The 22102-nt window shown below is 36.7% G+C and overlaps 1 protein-coding gene across 4 annotated transcripts in view; it reads right to left on the bottom strand.

Moving 5' to 3' along the window:
* Positions 1 to 3798: 3798 nt before the first annotated feature.
* Positions 3799 to 22102, bottom strand: part of CNOT6 (CCR4-NOT transcription complex subunit 6) — a 51007-nt gene continuing 32703 nt past the window's right edge. For all 4 annotated transcript variants that reach the window (XM_087709485.1, XM_087709487.1, XM_087709484.1 and 1 more), the window contains exons 8-12: positions 17558 to 17712; positions 14892 to 15046; positions 12936 to 13166; positions 11183 to 11385; positions 3799 to 7771 (exon numbers count right to left, since the gene is read on the bottom strand). In XM_087709485.1, the coding sequence (XP_087565611.1) occupies positions 7559 to 7771; positions 11183 to 11385; positions 12936 to 13166; positions 14892 to 15046; positions 17558 to 17712 (957 nt within the window). In that variant the 3' untranslated portion in view covers positions 3799 to 7558. The remainder of the gene's footprint in view (positions 7772 to 11182; positions 11386 to 12935; positions 13167 to 14891; positions 15047 to 17557; positions 17713 to 22102) is intronic.

Consider the following 22102-nt stretch of genomic DNA (forward strand, 5'->3'; position numbering starts at 1 on the left):
TCTCGGAAGCATGATATTCCAAATTGAAGAAAATAAATATACATATCTTTAAAATGCCAAACATTTTCATAACTATTAATCTGCAGATACATAATGCTGTGAAAACTAGCCCAGTTATTAATTAGGAAGTGAAGCAGAGTCTTTATATTGTTGCTGTTGTTATGAACAATTAAACAAATACATAAAGAACCCAATACAATTTAAAAACAAGAAACAATATAAAAGCCTATTTAAAAAGCATTGTAAGATACATAAAACTCAGAGCTCATATTCCCATTCATCAAATTCAGCATAGCCACCACACTGGCTAGTTTTCCTGTGTCTTCAGGGCTTTGCAAAAAGCCAGGTGGGTCAGGGCCCACTGGATCTCCAGGGGGAAGATGTTCCACCTGATGGATGTTTGAGCAGAAAACACTATCTTCTGGACATTCATTGTTTGATGGGATCCCCACATTATGCTCCTCCTGCCAGATCTGATGAGATGGGAGAGAGGTGGTCCTTCAAGTAATTCAAATGTGTACTTGCTACGTTCAGGTGAAGGGAAAACTCTGATTTGTAAACTGAACTCTGCCCCTAATAGATTTGTTTTCTAAAAATAAAACTGTTGAAATGTTATTTCATCCCATCTGGGATTGAAATCTGTAGTGTACAAAGCATTTTCTGTGTACCTGAAGTTGACTCCAAGTCTAATCTGTTTGTGAGCTCAATGTGCTGTGATTTGCTTTGATTTTTAAGTAATGTATTCCTAGGAACATACAATAATCTTGCCAGATTATGAATGAAATGGCTGTCCTGGATGACCTGTCAGGACCTGGATGGGGATTGCACACTTCCCTAGGTACTTTAACCATATCATATTGGATCACCTATAAAGGTTGGAGATTGAATAGATTGGTTCCCTTTCTTCATCAGTAGATGGTTCCAGCCTATTGTAATGGGGAATGAGTGGCAGACCAGATAGTCTATGACTTATTGGATGCCATAGGTAGTCCTCAGTCCTTCTTTTAACATGTATAGTATGGTTTTTCAAGAGGCAACAGGACTTTCTGGTTTTTCTTTGAAGATGTTTTAGTTTCTCATCCAAGGAGCTTCTTCTGTTCTGACAGGATGGTGGGGAATGGATTTATACTCCTTGTAGACAGCTGGTCATTTGCATTCTCTTAGCAAGAATGCAGGATACAACATCATCTATCTCCAGTCTACAACACAGTCCTTTCAGCAGTTCCAAGAAGGCTCCACATCCATTTATACCATTCAGGTGACCCTGATGACACAGATAAACCTCAACAACTCGCTAAAAGAATGCAAATGACCAGCTGTCTGCAAGGAATATAAAGCCTTCCTAAGACTTGACCTAAAGGAAATGCAAAATGCGCCACTTTCAAAAACAGAACAATGACAAATTGAATATTTCTGAAGAAGAAAGAACAGTTACTCTACATAGGAGATATTTAGAGCACCTCTCTCTCATGGGGATGTACCAGAGAAAAGGCATGGATACATCTTTCCATTTGTCAGAAAAATTAAGTAGGTAATATTTTCCCTTTTAGGTTTAACTTTTAAAATACAGTACTCTTAAAGTGTTCTCAAAGCTGTAAAAATTTCAGTCCTTGTTTTAAAATCATTTTTAATACACCCATAGAGTTAATAAATATATTTAAAGTATTTAATGCAATTTAGATCACTAGCTCGTAGCTTTTTATATCTATGTCACGGCTATGTCATACAGTTACTATGTAACTGTAGATCTCTAGAACCAGATTCCTTTTATGATAGAAATGCTCCAGTTATTTCTTGAAAAAGACAGGCACATATTTATAAGCATTCTGTTCTATTTTTTTATTCAAGTTTTTAAGCTCCTTAATATTTCACTGACTTGTGTCTCACTGCAGTAGAGTATATTCAGACACCTCTGCACCAAAGTGTAGCAAGTTGGACCTTCTGGAATATATTAATCTTTCTCTTACATACGCTGCTGCTGGAACCACCACAATTTTGAAGTGCTGCTACTACTTTCACACAGCATCAAATTTTCCACACTCTGGAAGAGAGTGAAAAGTCCTCCTGCTTATTATTCCTTTCATTCTCTTCTATAGCATCAGTAGTGCAAGGTGTTTTAGCGTTCTTTTCTGGCAGAATGAATGTCAGGATAAGAAGATATTTCAAGATTATGTATTAACTGTTAAGGAACCAATTTAGAATTAAAAAGACAAAGGAAAACAAGGAAATGAGAATCCTGTCCACAACAGGACTATATAGCAAGTACACAAAGAAGAGTTCAGTTCAATCTTTAATACACATTGTTAGAAGCTTCATAATTGGATCTAGTCCCATATTTTTGCAGAGGATTAACTTCTTCTGATTTTCCAATCCTCGTTCCAGGACTGGGACAATTGGTTTTCCCTTGGGAGGAGCAAGCCAGCAAAGTTTCCCTCTTCCTGTTCGGAAGATACATTATAGAACAAACATCCAAAACAGCCCATTTTCCATCTTCCAAAATTAATCTGTGAAGAGCTTTCTTGCTCCTAATTGGCTACTTACAGGTCGAGTTTCCTGGGCTTTGCTGGACCAAGGAATCATAAAACAATAGAACAACACATCTAAGTCAGAGTTTTACATAGTGGTATGGCTCAGTAAAGGTATTTGCCAACTTGGAATATGAGTGAAAACTTAACATGGTTTAAAAATAATGAATATAAAATTTATCTGTATGACCCTCAAATTTGGAAATTGGGGAGAGCAAAACATGTCAGGATATCATACACACACAGGGGAGGCTGTAAAAAGAGATGGGCAAGAGTTTAACCTCCCCAGAGCCACAAGAGCTATGTCCCCGAGGATATGGTCACTCATGAAATCTACCCATCTAGAGGGGGGAAGGAAGAGCATTAAAACCAGTTATAGAAAAAGACGATATATATTCACTCAGGATTAGATGCAAACACAATGAAGGACTTGCAGTGGTCAACCCCTGGGCCATGCAAGAAGCGGGTGAGCAGGCTTGTGTCCACAGTTCCACTTGTGCAAGTGGCACAAGTGGAGCTGCTCTCTCCCCCCTCCCCCGCCGCCAGTCCACAAAGGTGTAAAGGTTGGAGATTGCTGGTCTAGCATTTGGCTAGAAAATGTAGGAACAGCTGTGAGATCATTCTCATGGTCAATATCCCCCAATTTGCTCCTTTACCAGTGACCATATTCAGAAGAAAGGCTGAGACAACAAAATTCATTCATACAAGTTTGATACCATAATTGACAGCTCTCCATCAACAGCAGAGGTAACAATCCTGTAGGATCAAACGTGACTCCAAAGCATGAAGTTCTCAGAAATGTAAATTCTAGATTTTACAAGTTCCTCACCATAAGACCCTTGAAAGAAACTTGTTCCTCAGACTGAATGACAGCTCTGAAAATATTTCCCTGTTCCTGTTCTTGAAAAACATATGCCATTCTATTTGTAGTCTAATAATCAGGTCAACATTTATACTCTTTTTATCAGATGTACTCTTCCTTTTTAAATTTATCACAGATATTAAAAAACGTAATTCCCTGTTTAAATGGCAAAAATGAAAGGCAGAAAGCAAACAAAATAGAAAGGCCATTCCTTTCCGATTGAAAGCCAAGGATTCAAAGTGTACCTACTTGCATTTTCAGTCTCAATTGCTCTGGTCAATTAAATGGAATTATGATATGTCAAACAGAGATCTTCCTTAAGACAAAGATTCACCCGTACTGTAAAAACAACCGAACAATCTAATGAAATTATATTCATACACAGATGAAATACGAAAATTAGACTTCAAGGAGATTTGAAACAGATATTGAATTTATTGGTCAGCTATGAGTAGGAAAATACATTGGTAAAGAAAAAAAAGACAACCCTGTATATAAATATAATACTAGCTAGTTAAAATTTGACCAAGAAGAAAGTTCCACTGAAGAGAACAGTAAAAGCCCTTGTTTACCATCAGACCATATTCAATTTCCCATTTATCATATTGAAGAGCTGCCTATGGACAAATGCAACATTCTTTGAGCTTAGTGCAGATGATGTGCTGGTTTTTTTTTTTTTTTGTTACACATATGGTAAACAAGAGTTAGTCCAGTGCATTACACGTTATACAGAAGTACTGTGAATAGAGACTACCTAAAATTTAGACACTACTTAAAACATACCAAGATTACCTACATTTTAAAGAAGCTTACACAACTGAAAAGTATATCAGGAGTTAACATATATGAAAATACTGTGTCAGGCTGGATGGGGAAAATAAAACAGACTCACTACTTAAGCAGTAAATTTGACTTGGAAATTTGCAGTGATTAACTCTGTTGAAAAATGGTAGTGCAATTATTTTGTCTTTGAGTTCTTTGTCCTATGGATGAAGTGAGAACTTGACATCTGAACCTACTATTCTATGTTTAAGCCACAGCAAAATTCATATAATTTTATCAGAGATTTACATAAGTGGGTGCAAGTCTGCATTTTGAATGGTTAGTTTTACAATGGAGACTTTGTATGTTTTAAACCCACAAATAAACAGGGACAAAATAATTACACACATATCCTCTTATATTTTTCTCGGTGATCTTGACATTTCAAAATCCCTAACGTTTATATTTTCCATTTAAGTTCTGTTAACAATTGAATGTATGTCCATTTCATAACCAGACAGACATATGTAGTTCTTTTCTTAAATTAGGGGACAGGGACAGGACACTTCATGCCCAGCAATGTTCTATACTTTTGATTTAATATATGTGGTTACATTAATAAGAAATACTGAACATATATTATGGCAACATCCAAAGCCACCTTAAGTAAATAAATTGTTAAAGTTACTGGAAATTAGCATTTTGTGAAGACATCGTTTATTGCATTTTATTTATTAAATATCTGAATTTGTTTGATGCAGAAAATTATTTAAAAATAGTATTACACTTGGTGCAATTAATGTTATTCAGTAAAGTTGCAGAATATTTCCTCAATGTGAGCTTCAATTCATTGCTGCAGGATTTGACCAAAGGTCCACTGATGCCAAAGGGGCTCTATTGTTTCTGAGGAGATTTTATTCTTCTTATCCAAACATAGAAAATTAATTTGAGCAGCTCGGAGACTGCAATATGCCCAGGTAAGGATAGAAGAGCACCTGAATAGGTTTCTAAGCACTGAATATGCTACCACAAATTCATACAGATATGTATTTAAGACGGAACAAGTGAAGGTGAAAATGGATTTGTAAAGCTTAAACCTTTAAGATTTACCAAGTGCACTCAAGCTCCAACTTAAATGGAAAAAAAAATCAACTCCTTCCAAGAAATATAAAATGTATAAGTGCTTCCCTTCTATAAAGCTTTCTGGACATACTACTAAATAATCCAGATGATCAGGAAACAAAGAGTTGCAAAATATGACAAGCTAAATTGGTTCCACTGTCAGAGAAAATTGTCATGACATACATTACCAACACATTGTTAAGGAAAGATGAGTAAAACACCTTTTATTCACACTTTTACAAAATAATCCGAACCAAAAAAAGAACAAAAGAACAAAAAAAACATCACTATTCATTGGATCTACTACATCAATTGTTACCAGCATTCCGATGTACTGATTATAAACTGGACATGTTTGGTATTTGAATAACTAAAACAAAAAACCCCAAACAAACAAAAAACAAAAAACCCCACAACAACAACAAAAGAAAAAAAATCAGGTCCTAGACAAGGATTCAAGATCTCCCCTTTTTCTACTGAAACTTTAAAATGTTTTAAACATGAATTCATTGCAAATTTATTATTGTTCTCTTCAAAACAAAATGGTTAAGCACTTCTAAGTGCAGATAATTTCCTCTTTATAAAATATTCAATTAAGATCCATTTTTATTTTTTTAAAAGTCATTATTTTCAGAATCTCAATACAAGAGCGAGCTTTTATTTCTCTGCCTGCAGTTGAAACAAAAGCAGTTTGACCAAGTTCTTTCTTTATATAAGGTAATATTGAAGGTATGCCTATTAAGGATTCGAGAAAATTCCCCTTTGGAACAGATTGTGTGTGTGTGTGTGTGTGTGTGTCTCTGTGTGTGTGTGTATATACAAATACACACACACACACGGCTTTCAAACACTAATGGCACTATGTGGGTACACAATTTTATTTTTGTTGACACTTTACAGAAAAGGACTTGGTCACTTTAATGATTGATCTGAAATGTTGTCTAGGGAACCTGTACTGAAAAAGCATTTCTAATTACACTGCTTCATAAAATAGAAGACGGCATACTTAATCTTCAAGGAATGGCGACTGAGGAATACAGTTAAATTGAAAAAGGAATTCACATGATGATATTTAGTGGGGAAGTGAGGCTAGGAAAGAAACAGCATTATGCAATAACATTGAAAGAAGCAGTGCAGGGGTATCAGAAGCTTAGAATTTGTGTACCCACCATCTGAGCATGTTCATAAAAGTGATATTCCAACGCTTCACAAAAGGAAAACAAAATAGATGCCACAGCTTATACAAAAGTATCTTCATAAAATTTTCACAAAATGTTAACATTATTTTTTAAAAAATAAAAGAGGATGCCCAGGTTCCCTCTGCATGCACAGGCAGTGCTAATTGAGAACAAAATCAAGCAGGCACAGTGGAGATAGGAAATTGGTGACTCAACACAGAAACTAAAGAGCTGTACACAATGTTCTGCCCAACCCACTTCTGACAGGAAAAATGCTAGTGATCATACTGATGAGTGCTATCCATCCACAAAAAGCCTAATCAGACACTGCTTAGCTTATCTGCTCCAAAAACAAGTGAAAGTTGCCACTTTAAGTTAAAAGAAAGAAAGAAACGGATGCATGTTAACTATGAATTAACCAAATTCAGATTTAAAAGCGGTGTTCTCAATTTTAAAAAAATGAAGTAGTACATATGGGCTAAAAGCCCTAACAGTGCAAATCATTAGCAGAGAAAATCTGGTGCAACTTCTTTTACAAGCTGGCCTTTATAACACATGAAACAGATAAAAATTTAGCCTTAGTTTACAATACAATCATTTTCCAAATCTGATTTTTTTTAAGTACAAAATCTCATAAATCAGGTTTTCTGTTGTTCATATACAATCAATAAAGGCTAAATTCAAATTCTATATTTTACAAACAAACAAGTCTGAAAAAGAAGGGAGTGAAGTATGGAAGAATGGTCTTTTGATTTTTAACTACTGGCCTCAAAAAGTAGTGCTACAGATATCTGTGCAAAAGAGAATTTATTATAGTAATTCCCTATTTTCAAGGCATGAAATATTACATTGGATAAAACAAACAGATTATTGGTAACAAATCTAAGAAAGGTGCCCATGCACCAATCCCTGTCTAACAGTATATAAAGCATGTTGGGCTCAGAATTGTGTGTCTGATAGCACCTGGCTTTTACTATTTCTTTAACAAATTATTAGATTTAAAATTAAGATCATTAAGAAAGATCCCTGTTGGCCATACCTCACTCCTCTATATTCAGATTTTACAATTTTACAAATTACATAGAGGTTGTCCTCTAAAATGTACTTGACTACCTCCTGCTAGGCAGATGGATTCCATTTACCGGCGGCAGGAAAGGCAGCACCAGCTCCAGTTGTGCAAAAAGTGAGAAGTGGTCAGAAGGAATGAGCGGGTGTGGACAGCCACTTATATTGTTCTCTATTAGCCAATGATGATCCAAAGGTCCTAAGATGCCAAGAATATTCAGCTGAGGTTTAGAATAGAAGATGTAATCAATAATACCCTAAAAAAAAAAGAAAGGAGAAAGGAACTGCATGAATATCTTTACATTAATAAACTACAGGTTTGTATGAAAACATTAATTTCATCTTAAAATATCCACTGGTGTATTTTTATATGGCTGGCCTATGCAGTTTTCAGACATAGAAAAATGCCTACTCCAATATAAATTTTCCTATAGTTTAAAATCATATGTGGCATTACTACTTCAGTTTCCACTGCTTGTAGCTATCAGGTTGTCACTCCAATCCTATCTGCCTGTAACATTTAATTTACAGTTCTCTCTATCCACAGCTGATGTGTGCAATAAATCAGCTCACATAACTACTGAATAGGAGAGGTATAAAATTGTAAAAACCATTTAAATATCTGGAACCATGAGCCAGGAAAGATGGCTTTTGCCATGCTTTCTTAGCTACCTGGTGTAGCATATGTAGCATCAGAATGGCTACCCTGCATGTGTGTGGGCTGAAATGCAGGACTTTGAAAGGGGACATTTTAAAATGATCTATTGTCTTATATTTGTGATGTTAAGAAATGGCCCTGGTCACAACTTCAGGTGCCAAATTTGATTAATTACTTTCTGATCAAAGGAAAGGAGAAAGACTGTTTGCAGAAAAACAAGATCAGGTTTATGACACCATAAAATATGGTGTGATATTTTGGTATGTAGAGAAGAAAATAAGCTACAGTTGCCAGAGATGATACTGAAGTCACATAAACTCATTTGTAAAACTAGTGGGATAGCTATCTGTGGCGATGGCAATGTTTACGATATCCTTTTTCAAAAAGATTTTAAAAAACACAACATCTAGACAAGAAAGGAGAGGGGATGTAAGCATAGCCATAGAATCTGAATTGGTTTGACACATTCACGTTATCTCAAAAGATGGCACATGAGATCCATACTAAGGCCTTCAGAATTAGTGAGGCTTATTGCTCTCACAGGCAGAACAGAAATCTTCATGCTACGTCCAATTCTACTTCTTGGGACAGAATATGACATTTTCAAAATGCTTAGAACTAAAATGTACACAATCTCATAGCCTTGACTACAATGGTTGGGGCCTAAACATCTGGAGAACACCAGATTACTTAGCTACAGATAATTCTAGACTAGGTGAGACAATGGAGGCTAAACTAATTCCCCATTTGTCAGACATCTTTCATAGTACACTAGTACCAGTAGTTCTTGAGAAATACCAATAATTTAGCCAATGTACATAATAATATTGCCTTGAACCAATATAGCAGAAAAAACATTCATCTTATTATCAGAATCTAATATCTGAACCTTGCTGAGCCAAGGGCTTTTTCTCCAAAATCAGTATAGGAAAAGAGAAGAGACACGAGAGAAGCAATGATGAGATAATATGAAGTAAGAGTATTAGCTATAAATAGAATTCCTAATCTGGAGTTTATATATTCAACAAATTAATATACTCTCATCCACTTAATGGCTCTGGGCAGCTTACAAAGGTGTGCTTAAAAACAAAAATATTAAACATTGTAACAACAAACTCCTAACATTAGAACACAGGCGGTCTGGCTGTTTATCTGTTTTAGAAGAGTAAAATAGATGACAGGACACTAAGTCATATGATCTGGTTCTGATCCATTGTCATCAAATTTTGGTTTAATATTCATTAAGTTTGTAATTGCACTGTTATAAACATCAATGTGATTTAAAACTGGGAATATATTCTTGAATTATACATACACACCAAATGCAAGTTCTCCCGGTATCAAGAATTACTGATTTTACTGAGCTTTGGAGTGGAGCAGCAACAAACAATACCTCTTCATGTTGTAAAAACAGTGTGACCTCCAATTTGCAACTTTGAATTGTCAATATATGTTTGTTGTATGATTGCAAACTGGCTATTTATAAATGCAATGGAAAGCCTGATATTATTCCATAGGGTCAAATTTTAATGACATGTTTAAAAATTGGGCTAATTGTCCTGACTGATCTGGCAGGGCAGGGCATTTTCTAGATCAGCAGTCCCCAACCTCCAGGGACTAGTTCCATGGAGACAGGTTTTTCCACAGACCGGAAGAGGCGTGGTTTGTGTGTTGCCTGCATTCTATAGATGGGGCTTTGTTTGGCACAGCCTGGTTTCTGGCATGCCAATGTGGTGCAGTCCACGGACCAGGGGTTGGGGACCCCCGCTCTAGGTACCTTCAGCTAAGAAGTATTGGCTAGAGGAACCCAAGAACGCCTTTTTTGCTGTGGCATCAATCCTTTGGAACATCATTCTCCCATATTAGATTGGCTCTGGCCCTCTTGGCTTTTTGTAAAGCCTTGAAATCTTGGTTTGGAGCCTAGCCTGGTGCCCTGGGCATGTATTACGATCTATCACTTGGCTGTGTGAATGATTGGTTAGATTATGCTAGCTGCTATGAATTTATATATTTTTATATTGAATATTTTATGCATTTTATTTATTTTATTGCAATCTGCCTAGAGTCACATAAAAGTGAGAGCTATATAAATTGAAGCAATAAAAGGTTTTACATGTAACATAGCATGTTTTGGTCATTTCCTTACTTGTGGGTTCCCCCCATCCCCCTACCCCTTTAACAACAGACCCTATTTTAAAAAGCAAATAAAAACTCAGGTATTTTCTGAGCCCCCTCTAAGCTGTAATAAGAAAGAAGCTGGCTTCATCTCCTGAGGCCATCTGTAATATCTACAGAAAGCAGAAGTAATTGCTAGTGTCAAATGCATCTCTGGCAAGATAAGCAGTAAGTGCTTCTTTGAGGTCAATAGGAGATGAGTCACCAAAGCCAGGTCTCTCTCACCAGGCAGGGACAGGTCTGATTTATCAGATGAAAATGATAAAATATCCATATGGTCACTGATGCTATATGATTTATCCTTCATCAATGATGAATAAAATAGAATAACCTCATGCCGTCCCTGATCCTTAAGAATAAAATGCCATCCCACTCCACTCATAATAAGTGTTTCTTCAAAATTCTAAGTCCATCTCCCACATTCAGTAACAAATACGTCTTGTCCTGATTTAGTTTCAATTTGTTCTCCCAAATAACCTGGAAATGCTCAAGATTTTCTGAGATGTCCTGAATTTACAGAACAATAAAAATAAACATGTTACCAACAACTAGCTCTAATTCTGTGATCATTTCCAGAAACTTCATATGCATATAAAATAACAGAATCTTACGGGACACTTCTCGATAATTACAACAGGAAATTATTTCTCTCTTTCTTTTCAGTTTCCAAAATCCTGCACACTCTCAGATCCCTAATTCCTACCATAATTTACTTCATATTTCATAATGTTTCTGGATTGGGTTTTCCAGCGAACCTACATAAACCTTAAAGCAACATTAGTGCAATGGGAATTTGTTTTAAGGAGTCATAATCTCTGTGTAAAATCAATCTTACCTTGAAATCAAATGTGTAATTTGTGTAAGGCATTAAACCATTCTCATAGGCACTCTTCAACTTGAAACCATGAGTAATCCTTCCATTGGTAGTTCCGTTTTTCCCATTATAACTGAAGTTAGTGAGACTTTCATTATATCTCAGTTCCTTGAAATCTTTATGATTTGTTTCTACGCCATCAGTACTCAAATATTCAACCACACCTATTACAATGCAAATTAACAAAAGAACAATTAATAAAAAAGCAAATTTGTTCATTTCAGTACTATTGCTCCATCATGGCCAAAGGAAAGTATTACCATGCATTCACTTTTATACTGCTTTTATTGACTAAGAAGCTGGAAATGTTTATCAGCTGATTGTATTTTTTGTTTTCTATACAACAATAAGCATGAAATATATGATTTGGACCAAATCAATTAAATTAAGGAGACAGTGATGTTCTACGTGTTTGTGAGCCAAAGGTTAATAAAACAAGTCTAACTCCATCACTAGTAGTCCTTGACATACAACCATTCATTTAGTGATGGTTTGCAGTTATAAAGGCATTGAAAAAGTGATTTATAATCATTTTTATACTTATAAAAATGTAGCATCCCCATGGACACATAATCAAAATTCAGATGACTGGCAATTGGCGTATTTGTGACAATTGTAGTGAACTAGGGTAATGTGATCACCTTTTGCAACTTTCTGACAAGCAAAGTCAATAGAGAAGCCAGACTGACAGTTGTTAAGTTACCATGTTACTAACTTGACTGTTAAGTGATTCACTTAACAGTTAAGTTACCATGTTACTAACTTGACTGTTAAGTGATTCACTTAACTGCTGTGACAAAAAGTTGTAAAATGGGGCAAAACTCACTTAACAACTGTCTTGCTTAGTAATGGGAATGTTCGGCTCAATTGTAGCCGTAAATCAAGTACTACCTGTACTTAAGTGTTCATATCAAATTTCAGTTTTCAAAATTCTTCCACTTTACAAATACTGTAATGCTTTACTGAAGGTCGGTATTATTCCATGCTACATACAGAAGATTAGAAAAAATTTCCAGTGGGTGCAGTGCGATTGAATTGAAACTAAATTTATTAGACGTTATTAGTTAAGGTGCTGGACTAGGACTAGAGAAACCTAGAATTAAGTGACTTTAGGCCATGGAAGCTCATTAGGTCACTTTGGGAGAGTCATCTGAGCTCACCAAATTAACTGACAATATTATTACTGTGGGGAAAACTGAAGGAGAAATGGTTATGTATGTCACCTTGAATATCCATGGAAGAAAAGTGGAACAAAAATCTAATACAAAATGCTAAATCCATAAAAAGCTGTACACACCCATCCTCAATTAAATGCCCTCTTAACTGAGAATCTGAACAAGTGATGGTCAAGCAGAGAATTCAGAGTGCTTTGGACCTTTGCTACTCATAATTTTGAACCATCTACAGTATGGTTTATTATTACAACTATTAGGGCACCTCTTACATTTTAATTTGGTACCCTACTCTCTGCCTTTTTTTATTCTTTAGAAGCACTAATTGAACCTGAATTCAGAACTGATCATTCCTGCACAACAGTGTGCGCAAGAAGACCTTAACAGCTTGACGCTTCTGAAGTCCTAATTAACAGCAAGGAAGCCATCCTACACTTTCAGAGATATTTCAGTAAATAAAATGTAAACTCTTTTAGACTGTACAAAAAAATAATTAATAATATCATTGTTCCAATAATTAATTAGAATATGTATCTGCTTACCAGAATCTGGCAAGGAATTCAAATCTGCACACAGTACAAGTGGAATTGTTGCATGTTCCCCCGAAGCACTAGGCCTGAGATTCCGTGTGGCTTTGTCAATTATGTTCTTTACTTCAGAAAGGAACATCATTGTCTGAACCAACTTCACATCAGAATATTCTGGGTCCCAGTGCATGTGTGCATTTGCTACCAGAATCAGCTGTTTATCCATTACAGAGTGTGGTTTGCCAGCTAAAAACAAAAACAAAAACCATATACAATGTAGCAAGAATGGAACTGCACTGTATGAATATTAACGGTTAATTCATTCTAGCCTACTTCTGGGCAACTAAATTGAGATTGTCAATGGAAATCAACCAGGATTCATTAGCCTAGTTAGCCATTTTACCATTTAAAAAGAAAAATGAGCTCAGTGTCATTTTTGTTGGCATCATTACATTACTAATCAAGAACAAAAAGCCACATGGTGATAGTCTGCACACAAATTGTGATGCTTTAAAACAACTGCTGCTGCTATCTGTAACTATGTAGCCAAGATGATTCTTTAGTCTGCACTGTCTGCTCAGAAAATCAGAGGCAACATGTGATAATTTTGTAAATGGAAAAAAAAACCCAAAGAACTTCGGACTAACCAGTAATTATACACCCTCTAAGGGACAGTAGCAATAGAAAGGGACTGCAGCATATCTTTAACATGACCCTTATTGTTGCTTGAACTCTCTATCTTCTAATGTAACTTCTACATTTTCTCTTCATAGAGGCTCCCTACATGAACAGAAATATGAGAATATCAGATCTCTAAGTCACACAGCGGCTCCCATGAATAGACAATGGTCTCCCTTGCAGAAGAGATACCTTCACAAATAAAAAAGAAAGTGCCGTGTTACTTAGAGGCAGGACTCAATGCTAATAAACTGTTCTACAACCATTTTTATTCAAGTTGCCCCTTTGTATGAATAACTAAATAATCTGTTGTAGCACTACCAAAGGAATCTGTTCTCCTCTAACAGTACAAGGGATCAGCATTTTCTATAAAGCAATTCAAAAATGGCTTCCTTACATAGTTACATGAAATACTGAATATATGTCCATTTTTAGCATTTAACATATGATCTAATTTTCATTAGATATTAACAAAACATACACAGAAATATGAAAAGATGATGACATGAAAAGCAAGCTCTAACAACTCACAGGAATATTCATGTTACATGTTTACTTTCAATTTTCTGACATCATAGGGTCTTTTGTACTGCAAAAATTAGATGTAGAGCCATCTCTTGTGTACTAGGTAAGATTGTCAATTGTAGCTGGGTCAGCTAAAGTATTTTTCTTTGGTACAAGAGTTGAAGGTTTCCTCTTTTAGTAACAGTGAAAGCTAGGAAATTATGATATGTGTTTTTCACTTACAACTAGCCAACTGTAAATAGCTATTTACAACTGTAAATTGCAGTAAAGGAAGTCCTCATTTAGTGACTGCCTTGTTTAGTGACTGTTCACAATTACAACCATGATGAAAAAAATAAGTTTCTAGACATTTACAGATCTAGAAAGAGGAGGGAGCAAAAGATTGTAAGCAAAATTGCAGTTTCACTTAAAAACTGTGTTGCTGAATGACTGATATGCTGCTCACAATTTTGGTTGTCAAATGAGGACTACCTGTAAGAACTAGAACTAGTAAGGTATTATAAAATAAATTTTCATTCTTAAATTGATCACAACACAGAAAACGTCAAAGCACCACTGATTGGTCATTCATCGTTTTGGGTTTTTTTAACAGCCCTTCTGAACAGCCCAAACTGTGTGTGTGTGTGTGTGTGTGTGTGTGTGTGTGTGTGTGTGTGTGTGTGTGTGTGTGTGTGAGAGAGAGAGAGAGAGAGAGAGAGAGAGAGAGAGAGAGAGAGAGAGAGAGAAATGAGTCAGTCCAATCTATTACTAGATTAACAGAAAACTTACATGACATTTCTATTAACTCCTTTCGCAGTTCTAATAGCACAGCAACCCCAATGTTGTCTTTCGTCATGACTCTGTTCAGCATTGCTTCAGATCCTTCAGAGTTTGCCATAGCCAATTGGTTAAATTCAACAGTATGTTTTTGAACCAAGGTGAACCTTAAAAGAACACGGCAGAAACAAAGATGTCATTTCCCATTTTTTATACACACACACTTGATGCATCTTATTTACTTAAGAACAGGATTTTTAAAATATAGAAAAGATATAGTGAAATGCAGTATCTATTTAATACAGACGATGCAATGAAGTCAATGAAGTTAGATGTATTTAATATAGATAGAGCAATGAAGTGATAGCTTACGCCATATATAAGTAAAGGTACCTCAGGCTGAATTTCTGAGTAGGCAAAAAAGAGCGATTCTTTGGCAGAATGAAACAAATAACCAGGTTACCAACATATGCACTGAGATATCAGCATTTGGCTGCTAGCATTCATTTTCAATCTATATAAATTTTTAAAGGAGTTTTATGCCAATAAATAGCCTCACTCCAAGGAAGTCTGGGGTTGTGCTCAATTTTAATAAAGTTAATAAAGTAAAAAACAAAAACAAGTAGTGTACTGACAAACCAGTTCCATACTGTTGCCAAGAAAACAACTTGGATAGACATATGAAATCATCAGGAGTTGAAGAAGACGCTACTTTACTTATTCCTACCAAAAAAAAGACCAAACTAAATTGTAGTCTAGTCCAAACTAAAAAAATGCTATATTTATAATTGTTATAATTAATTGTAATAGCTGATGTATATATAGTCTTCTTTAAAAATAGAAGCACTTCATTTTGCATGTTACCTTGAATTGTTCATTTGAGAACCAAGTGAATTTTAAAATGTTACAGAATTATTTTAGTGAATCCTTCAAAAAATTAGTCAATGCTAGTGCTTCAGTACTATATAATGCAGCAGTATGAACTCAATATATTAATTCACTTAAGATTCAGTATATTAATAGCTTCATAACCAAGGTAGGATATAAATTAGTGATTTGGAAATGTATTGACGTAAAAAGTTCTTTTTATAATCTGTTGCATTTTGCCAAAACAGATAGCATTTAAATATAAAGAGCATTTCATACAGCTTATTTATTTATTAGATTCATAGGCTGCCTTTTGACCTCAAAGTAGCAAACACAACATTTCCTACATAATTTTTCCAACAACAATCACAACCTTTCAATAGAATGGAATGAGACAATGTGACTGGCCCAAAGCCACCACTCCAGGGCTAAGGATGGACTTCACTGGATCTTCCAGATCCTGATTTGGTATACTTTAACCAGTACAGGTAGTCCTCGACTTACAACAGTTCACTTAGTGACCATTCAAAGTTACAATGGCACTGAAAAAGTGAGTTATAACCATTTTTCACACCTATGACCGTTGCCGCTTCCCTACGGTCATATGATCAAAATTGAACTGCTTGGCAACTGGCATATATTTATGATGATTGCAGTGTCCCATGGTCTTTTAAGACCTTCTGACAAGGGGAAGCCAGATTCACTTAACAACTGCAATGATTAAATGTGGCAAGTAAGCTCATAAAATGGGGCAAAATTCACTTAACAAATGTCTCACTTAGAAACAGAAATTTTGGGCTCAATTGTGGTTGTAAGTCAAGGACTACCTGTATACCACACTAGGTTTTTATTAAAATTGACAGTAAGTTAAAAACTGTTTAAGCATCATGTCTCATATTGTGCCTGGAGAGATTAAAAAAAGTGAGAGAAGACAATTGCTTAAGATTGCCTGGCAATCTTATGGTGGAGAGTTTTTATATTTATTTGTTTGTATCCCACCTTTATTAATTTTATAAATACATTTACAAATAATTTAAAGTGGCAAACAAAGATGTCTCAATTCATAGCTTCGTCAAAGTTTCAATGCTACACCAGCACTTTTATGGTGTAACTTCAACATAGGATATATAAGATGAACATTCATATTCTTTCAGCAACGAATACGCATTTCATGTCACACACAAACTACAAAGAAAACAAAAAACTGCTTTCAACAATTCTATACATCTGAATCGAGGAGGGGGGGGAATCAATACTGATTCTTCAATAGCAATCAAATCTCCTTGCTATTATGAAAAAAATGCTGAAGAAACTGGTGTGCAAAATATTTGACTCCAATAGTTTCAACTGCCAAACATCTCATTAAAATATGACGTGCTCCATCTTGAATGGAAAGCAGGTTGTTTTATATAGCTCTGAAGTTTTTTGAGCTCAAATTAATTCTGTTCTCGTTTGTAACATTCCCCAAACACTTGAAACTGCCCATCTCATACCTGAAGCAGGTATTTTACAACCTTATGTGGGCCATTTTGCATCCAACATGAGTGTTTCAGATTTGAGGTAACTCAGTTTGAAATGTATTTCACATCCATACTTTAAAATCCAAAGTCCCCTTTCTTCATACCTCATTAATGAACAGTTTTGCTGTTAACAGCTGAGATATTATAAGATTCTTAAACCAGTAACTTATAAAAAGACCTTTTTTTTAGTAGAGTAACTAAAGCTAAAGCAATAGTTTTTGTTGCAGGGGGGAAAACTGATTTTGTTATGCAAGTTAATGCATGTTATCCAGGGAAAAAGTGTTTGCTTACTTTTCTGTCTTAAAAAATATTGCACAACCATCAACATGCTTTCTCTCTTGTTCAGACATTGTTCTAGCCCGGGATTTTGGACTAAAGAATCCATTGTACCCACGTTCTTTCAATTCTGCTAGGAAAAAACTGTAGTACTGCTCAGTTTCAACTTCCTAAAATATAAGAAAGCAAATAATTAGTTGAATACGATATATTCATTTGTGATTATTACAAAGATTTGAATATCACCCAATTCCAAAATACTACAGATAGTTTTAAAAGTAATAATGGAAATATAATATTCAAAACCACCTGAGACCCACAAAACAAAACAAAAATCACATTAACTGAAAACTGTTGACTGAAAACCAGCAAAACATTAAAACATACCCTTCTCAGAAAAGACAGTCCAATATCATCATGAATGGCTTTGTGAACGAAAGCTGTTCCATAACCTTGGAACTGCCATGATCAAAAAGGACTGCTTGTCAAATGCAGGAAATCAGGAATCCAAGCAGTTAAAATGGTTTATTATATGCTAATGCTCTCTACAAGAATCTGAACTACTATAAGTCAAAGCAAAGAGTCAATAGATTTCAAGGTGGACTGGACTTAGATCACTGGTAGGGATGAAGGGATTCAAGATTGGTGACATGTTTGACCTCTCCTTCGGGCTCAACCTGGTCAGCTCCTACATCACCTCTCTTTAATTCTTGTAGACTGTAAACATGTATTCCTGGGATGAATAGACAGAATGGTTCGATTCTTGCTATAATAGATGGCTGTGATTTTATAGGCCAGTGTTGGCAAACCTTTTTGGCACCGAGGGCCAAAACAGGAGCAGGTGTGCATGCACACAAGAGCACCAGAAACCAGAAGAGCAGTTTCCCACCATAAATGAATGCGCTGGGAATCTGAGCTTCCGGTTTCTGGTGTGCCCATGTGCGCCGGTCACTTGATCTTTTGGTTCCAGGTGCACGCATGCATGCCAGGGAGCTGCCTTTCTGGTTTACGGCACTCCCATATGCTCAAAGACCAGCTGGCTGGTGCACATGTGTATGCCGAAACCCGGAAGAGCAACAGGTGACAGCTGGCGTGCCTGGAGAGATGGTTCTGTGTGCCATAGGTTCACCATCACGATTATAGGCTGAATACTGAAGTATGCATTGGAACTGGAAGTCTACTAGTAACCACTGAAGTTATGAAAGCATCAGACGTTATAGTCCTAAATTGCTAGATTTCGCCAGCAGCTATGTTTTCAGCCAACTGCAGTTTCTGAATTATCTCCAAACACAGACCCATTGTAATAGTCTAAATACAGCATTATGGGGGCAGAAGAATCAGGTTAAGGGCTTCATAACTCAGAAGCTACCACAACAGAAGTGCCAGTCAAAGCTGGGCATAGACTCCCATGACCATGGTGCCTTTATTTTTACTCAAGCATAGGGTTGTGAGTTTAGGAAACCCCTCAAGTCATAGACCTGTTCCTTCAGATCCAGACCAATTACTTATAGTATCTGATGATAACCAGACCAGCTGAAAGAGCAGGACAAAGTTGAGTCAGTCAGCAAAATGTTTGCACATTTCCTTGTCTGATCCTTAAGCACCAGTTGTGTAGATTCGAAGGCTGGCATTTAAAGTAGGCAAATGATAAAAAAGTAGTTTAGCCAGTTTGCAAAATAAGATGTTATTTCTGTGGATGTATGCTACATTTACATTTGTAGCCCGTAGAATTTCATATTGTTAATAGCAGAGTAGTTTATGCATGGCTGCAGCCTTTTTACCATGTACTGGATTTTGGCTTATGTTCCATAATAAAGCTTGACTTTAAGTTTGTATCAAAAACTTGGCACAGAACAAGCAGTCTTTCCAGCCTTCTAGCACTGAATGTGTGACCAAAAGTTACCCAGATCATGCCTGAGGCAGGACTGAAGCACAGAATCTCCTGGATGTCTAGTCAGTGCCTTTAACCATTACACCAAACTAGTTCTCATGTGAATGGAATTTCATGCTCCAAAATAAAATGTTTATGCAATGCATAAATATAGAGGATGTGGTTCAGGAACAATTGAATTAATTTGTTGGTAAGTATGAATAAGGTATTAAAGTGTACCATTTTAGAAAAAGTATCAACACTTTTGTTCAACATCTTTGGGTTTGATAAGTCAATAATGAAGAACAGATACACTTTTCTGGGGTCTAGGTAGTAGAAATAAAAGCTATGTGCATTTCCTTGGTTGGTCTCTGACAACAGCTAGTAGCACTTCTGAGTTGCTTCTAAGTATTCCAGTTTACAATGATCCGTTCCAACTTCAACAGGGTTTTGAGCTTCTTCCAGTAAATGCCTCCAAGTTACAAAGGCTACCTACATAGCTAAGAGTTTCTCATCCCAGATGATATAGTGCTATTCTCTTCTAGTTGAAATAACATTTATTGTGGTATCAGAATTATTAGTTTCCATTGCAAATAGTTCAGGAGGGCTAGGATGTTAGAATATAGCCTGGGTGGAGAAGGAGTCATTTAAATCTTGGAAACCTTTCTGCCTGAGGTTTATCATCTGGATGGTGTACTTTTTCAGAGATGGTAGGATGAAGAAGTTGAGAGTTCTGAAAAGCCATTAATCAGGCCCACGCAGGACCAGGAGACTGCCCTGCCCACACTTTGGCCAAGCACAGGACTTACCTTCCGAGCCCCACGGTCTGGAACGGAAAGCTAAGACCAACAAATTTGGCCTGCAGACATTTTCTGGAGGTGAGGGGGGTGAAAAACAGGGCGCAGACGCCCCAGGAGGCTAAAAGTCTGGCGAAAACAGCCTGTTCTTTACCTCCCTCACCTCCACAAGATAAAGAGAGAGGGGGGAGAGAGACAAACAGACAGACAGACAGAAAGAGGGGGGAGGGAGGGAGAAGGGAGAGAGAGAAAGAAAAAGAGATTTCTCAAGCTCCTTGGGCTGAGAAGAATTGCTGCAAAACTGAGTTTCCGAATAGGACCACTAGACTCCTGAACAACTGAAAAAATGATCTAGTAAAAAGAAAAGGCAACCAAAAGAGCAACATGCAAACAAAAGCAAATAAAACACCCCCTGGAGCAAAACAAACTAAAGTTTAATTTGTGTGCATTGTTCAGTGGATTGTTAAATTGTCCATGCCCACCTAGTCACATGACCTAGCCACGCACACCCAGCCAGTCCAGACCCCCAACAGTCTGAGGAACCGTGAATTAGCCCCCCTGTTGAAAAAGTTTGAGGACCCCTGAGTTAGATATTCTATTCCCCCCTCCCAACCTGAAAACCTGGACATGGATGTGGCCAGTGTATGACTCACCCGGCCTGCTGGCTGGGAGTTTGGAGAGGAGCCTGAGGGAGAGAAGGTGATAAGATAAGTAGGGCTTCTGTGGGGCAAACCTGAAGGAGAGAAAGTGATAAGATAGGTGGGGCTTCTGTGGGACAAGCCTGAGGGAGAGAATGGGATAGGAGAGAAAAAGAGGCTTCTGTGGGGCCAGGCTGAGAGAGAGAAGGGGATAGGATAGGGGAGGATTCTGTGGGGCAAGCCTAAGAGAGAGAAGGGGAGAGGAGAGGTTGATGGTAACTACTCACTAATTTTCAACCTGTGTCAATTTATCAAGCCCAATCACATAGTTTCGTAGCAGACCGCAGGTATTCAGCTAGTCCTCTATATTGTTGAAAGCATCCATCAATACACAGGTATAAGTGAATCAGGTCCTGCAGAGAGATCGGGCACTTTACTAGGGCCAACTCAGTCAGGATCCTGTCTGTCAATCTTTTCTGCAACTAGTTCATCTCAGCTATCTCATTCCACTTCAATTCTTGTGAGAGGATGTCACAGTCATTTGCATAATGACTGAGCAACTTCCCTGTTACAGCCCAGTGTCTATTTCAACTTGAAATGGTTGATAATCTCACTATAATTAAACAAGGAAACGATGGAGGTGTAACCCATTTTGTTACTGAACTAGATAGTAAAAACAAAATTGGCTTGAAGATGGTGTATGGGAGGTTTTCAATGCAAAAACTCATATACAAATTGCACTGGGCTAAAAAGGCTAAAGTATTTTCAGGCACTACAGCAGGGCATTTTTGAAATGGTGCTGTTACATTCTACATTGTACAATTTGTATGATCAGATGAAATGCTGTGTTTTCAATTGTCAATGACTGCAATTAAAGGAGTTACTTTCCATCTATCTTGTGCTGCCAACTGCACACATATAGCCAGCTTTGATACAAACTCAAGGTCTTTATTGTAGTCATAAATCCTTAACTGTAGTGGCATAAACACATTGCAATCAGCAGACTTTCGGCTTAGGGAAAATGAAAACATAACAACTAACAGTAGTCCAGAGGGGTGGGGTGGAGGCCAATTCAGAAGTGATCCTAGAATGATCAGGTTTTTAAATTCATCCAGACAATCCAAAGAAGCATTAATATATGATCACATGCATGCAGATTGATTTGGTAATTGTCAAGTTTCCTTTCCATAGCCCTTACTATCATCTTGATTAATTTGCTGAGCCATGCTTCTTTCTTTCAGTGTGGTGTGACTTC

The sequence above is a fragment of the Thamnophis sirtalis genome, unplaced genomic scaffold, assembly GCF_051295495.1.
Source record: "Thamnophis sirtalis isolate CommonGarterSnake01/CBP01778 unplaced genomic scaffold, rThaSir2_p1.2 scaffold_3, whole genome shotgun sequence".
Taxonomy (NCBI): Eukaryota; Metazoa; Chordata; class Lepidosauria; order Squamata; family Natricidae; genus Thamnophis; species Thamnophis sirtalis.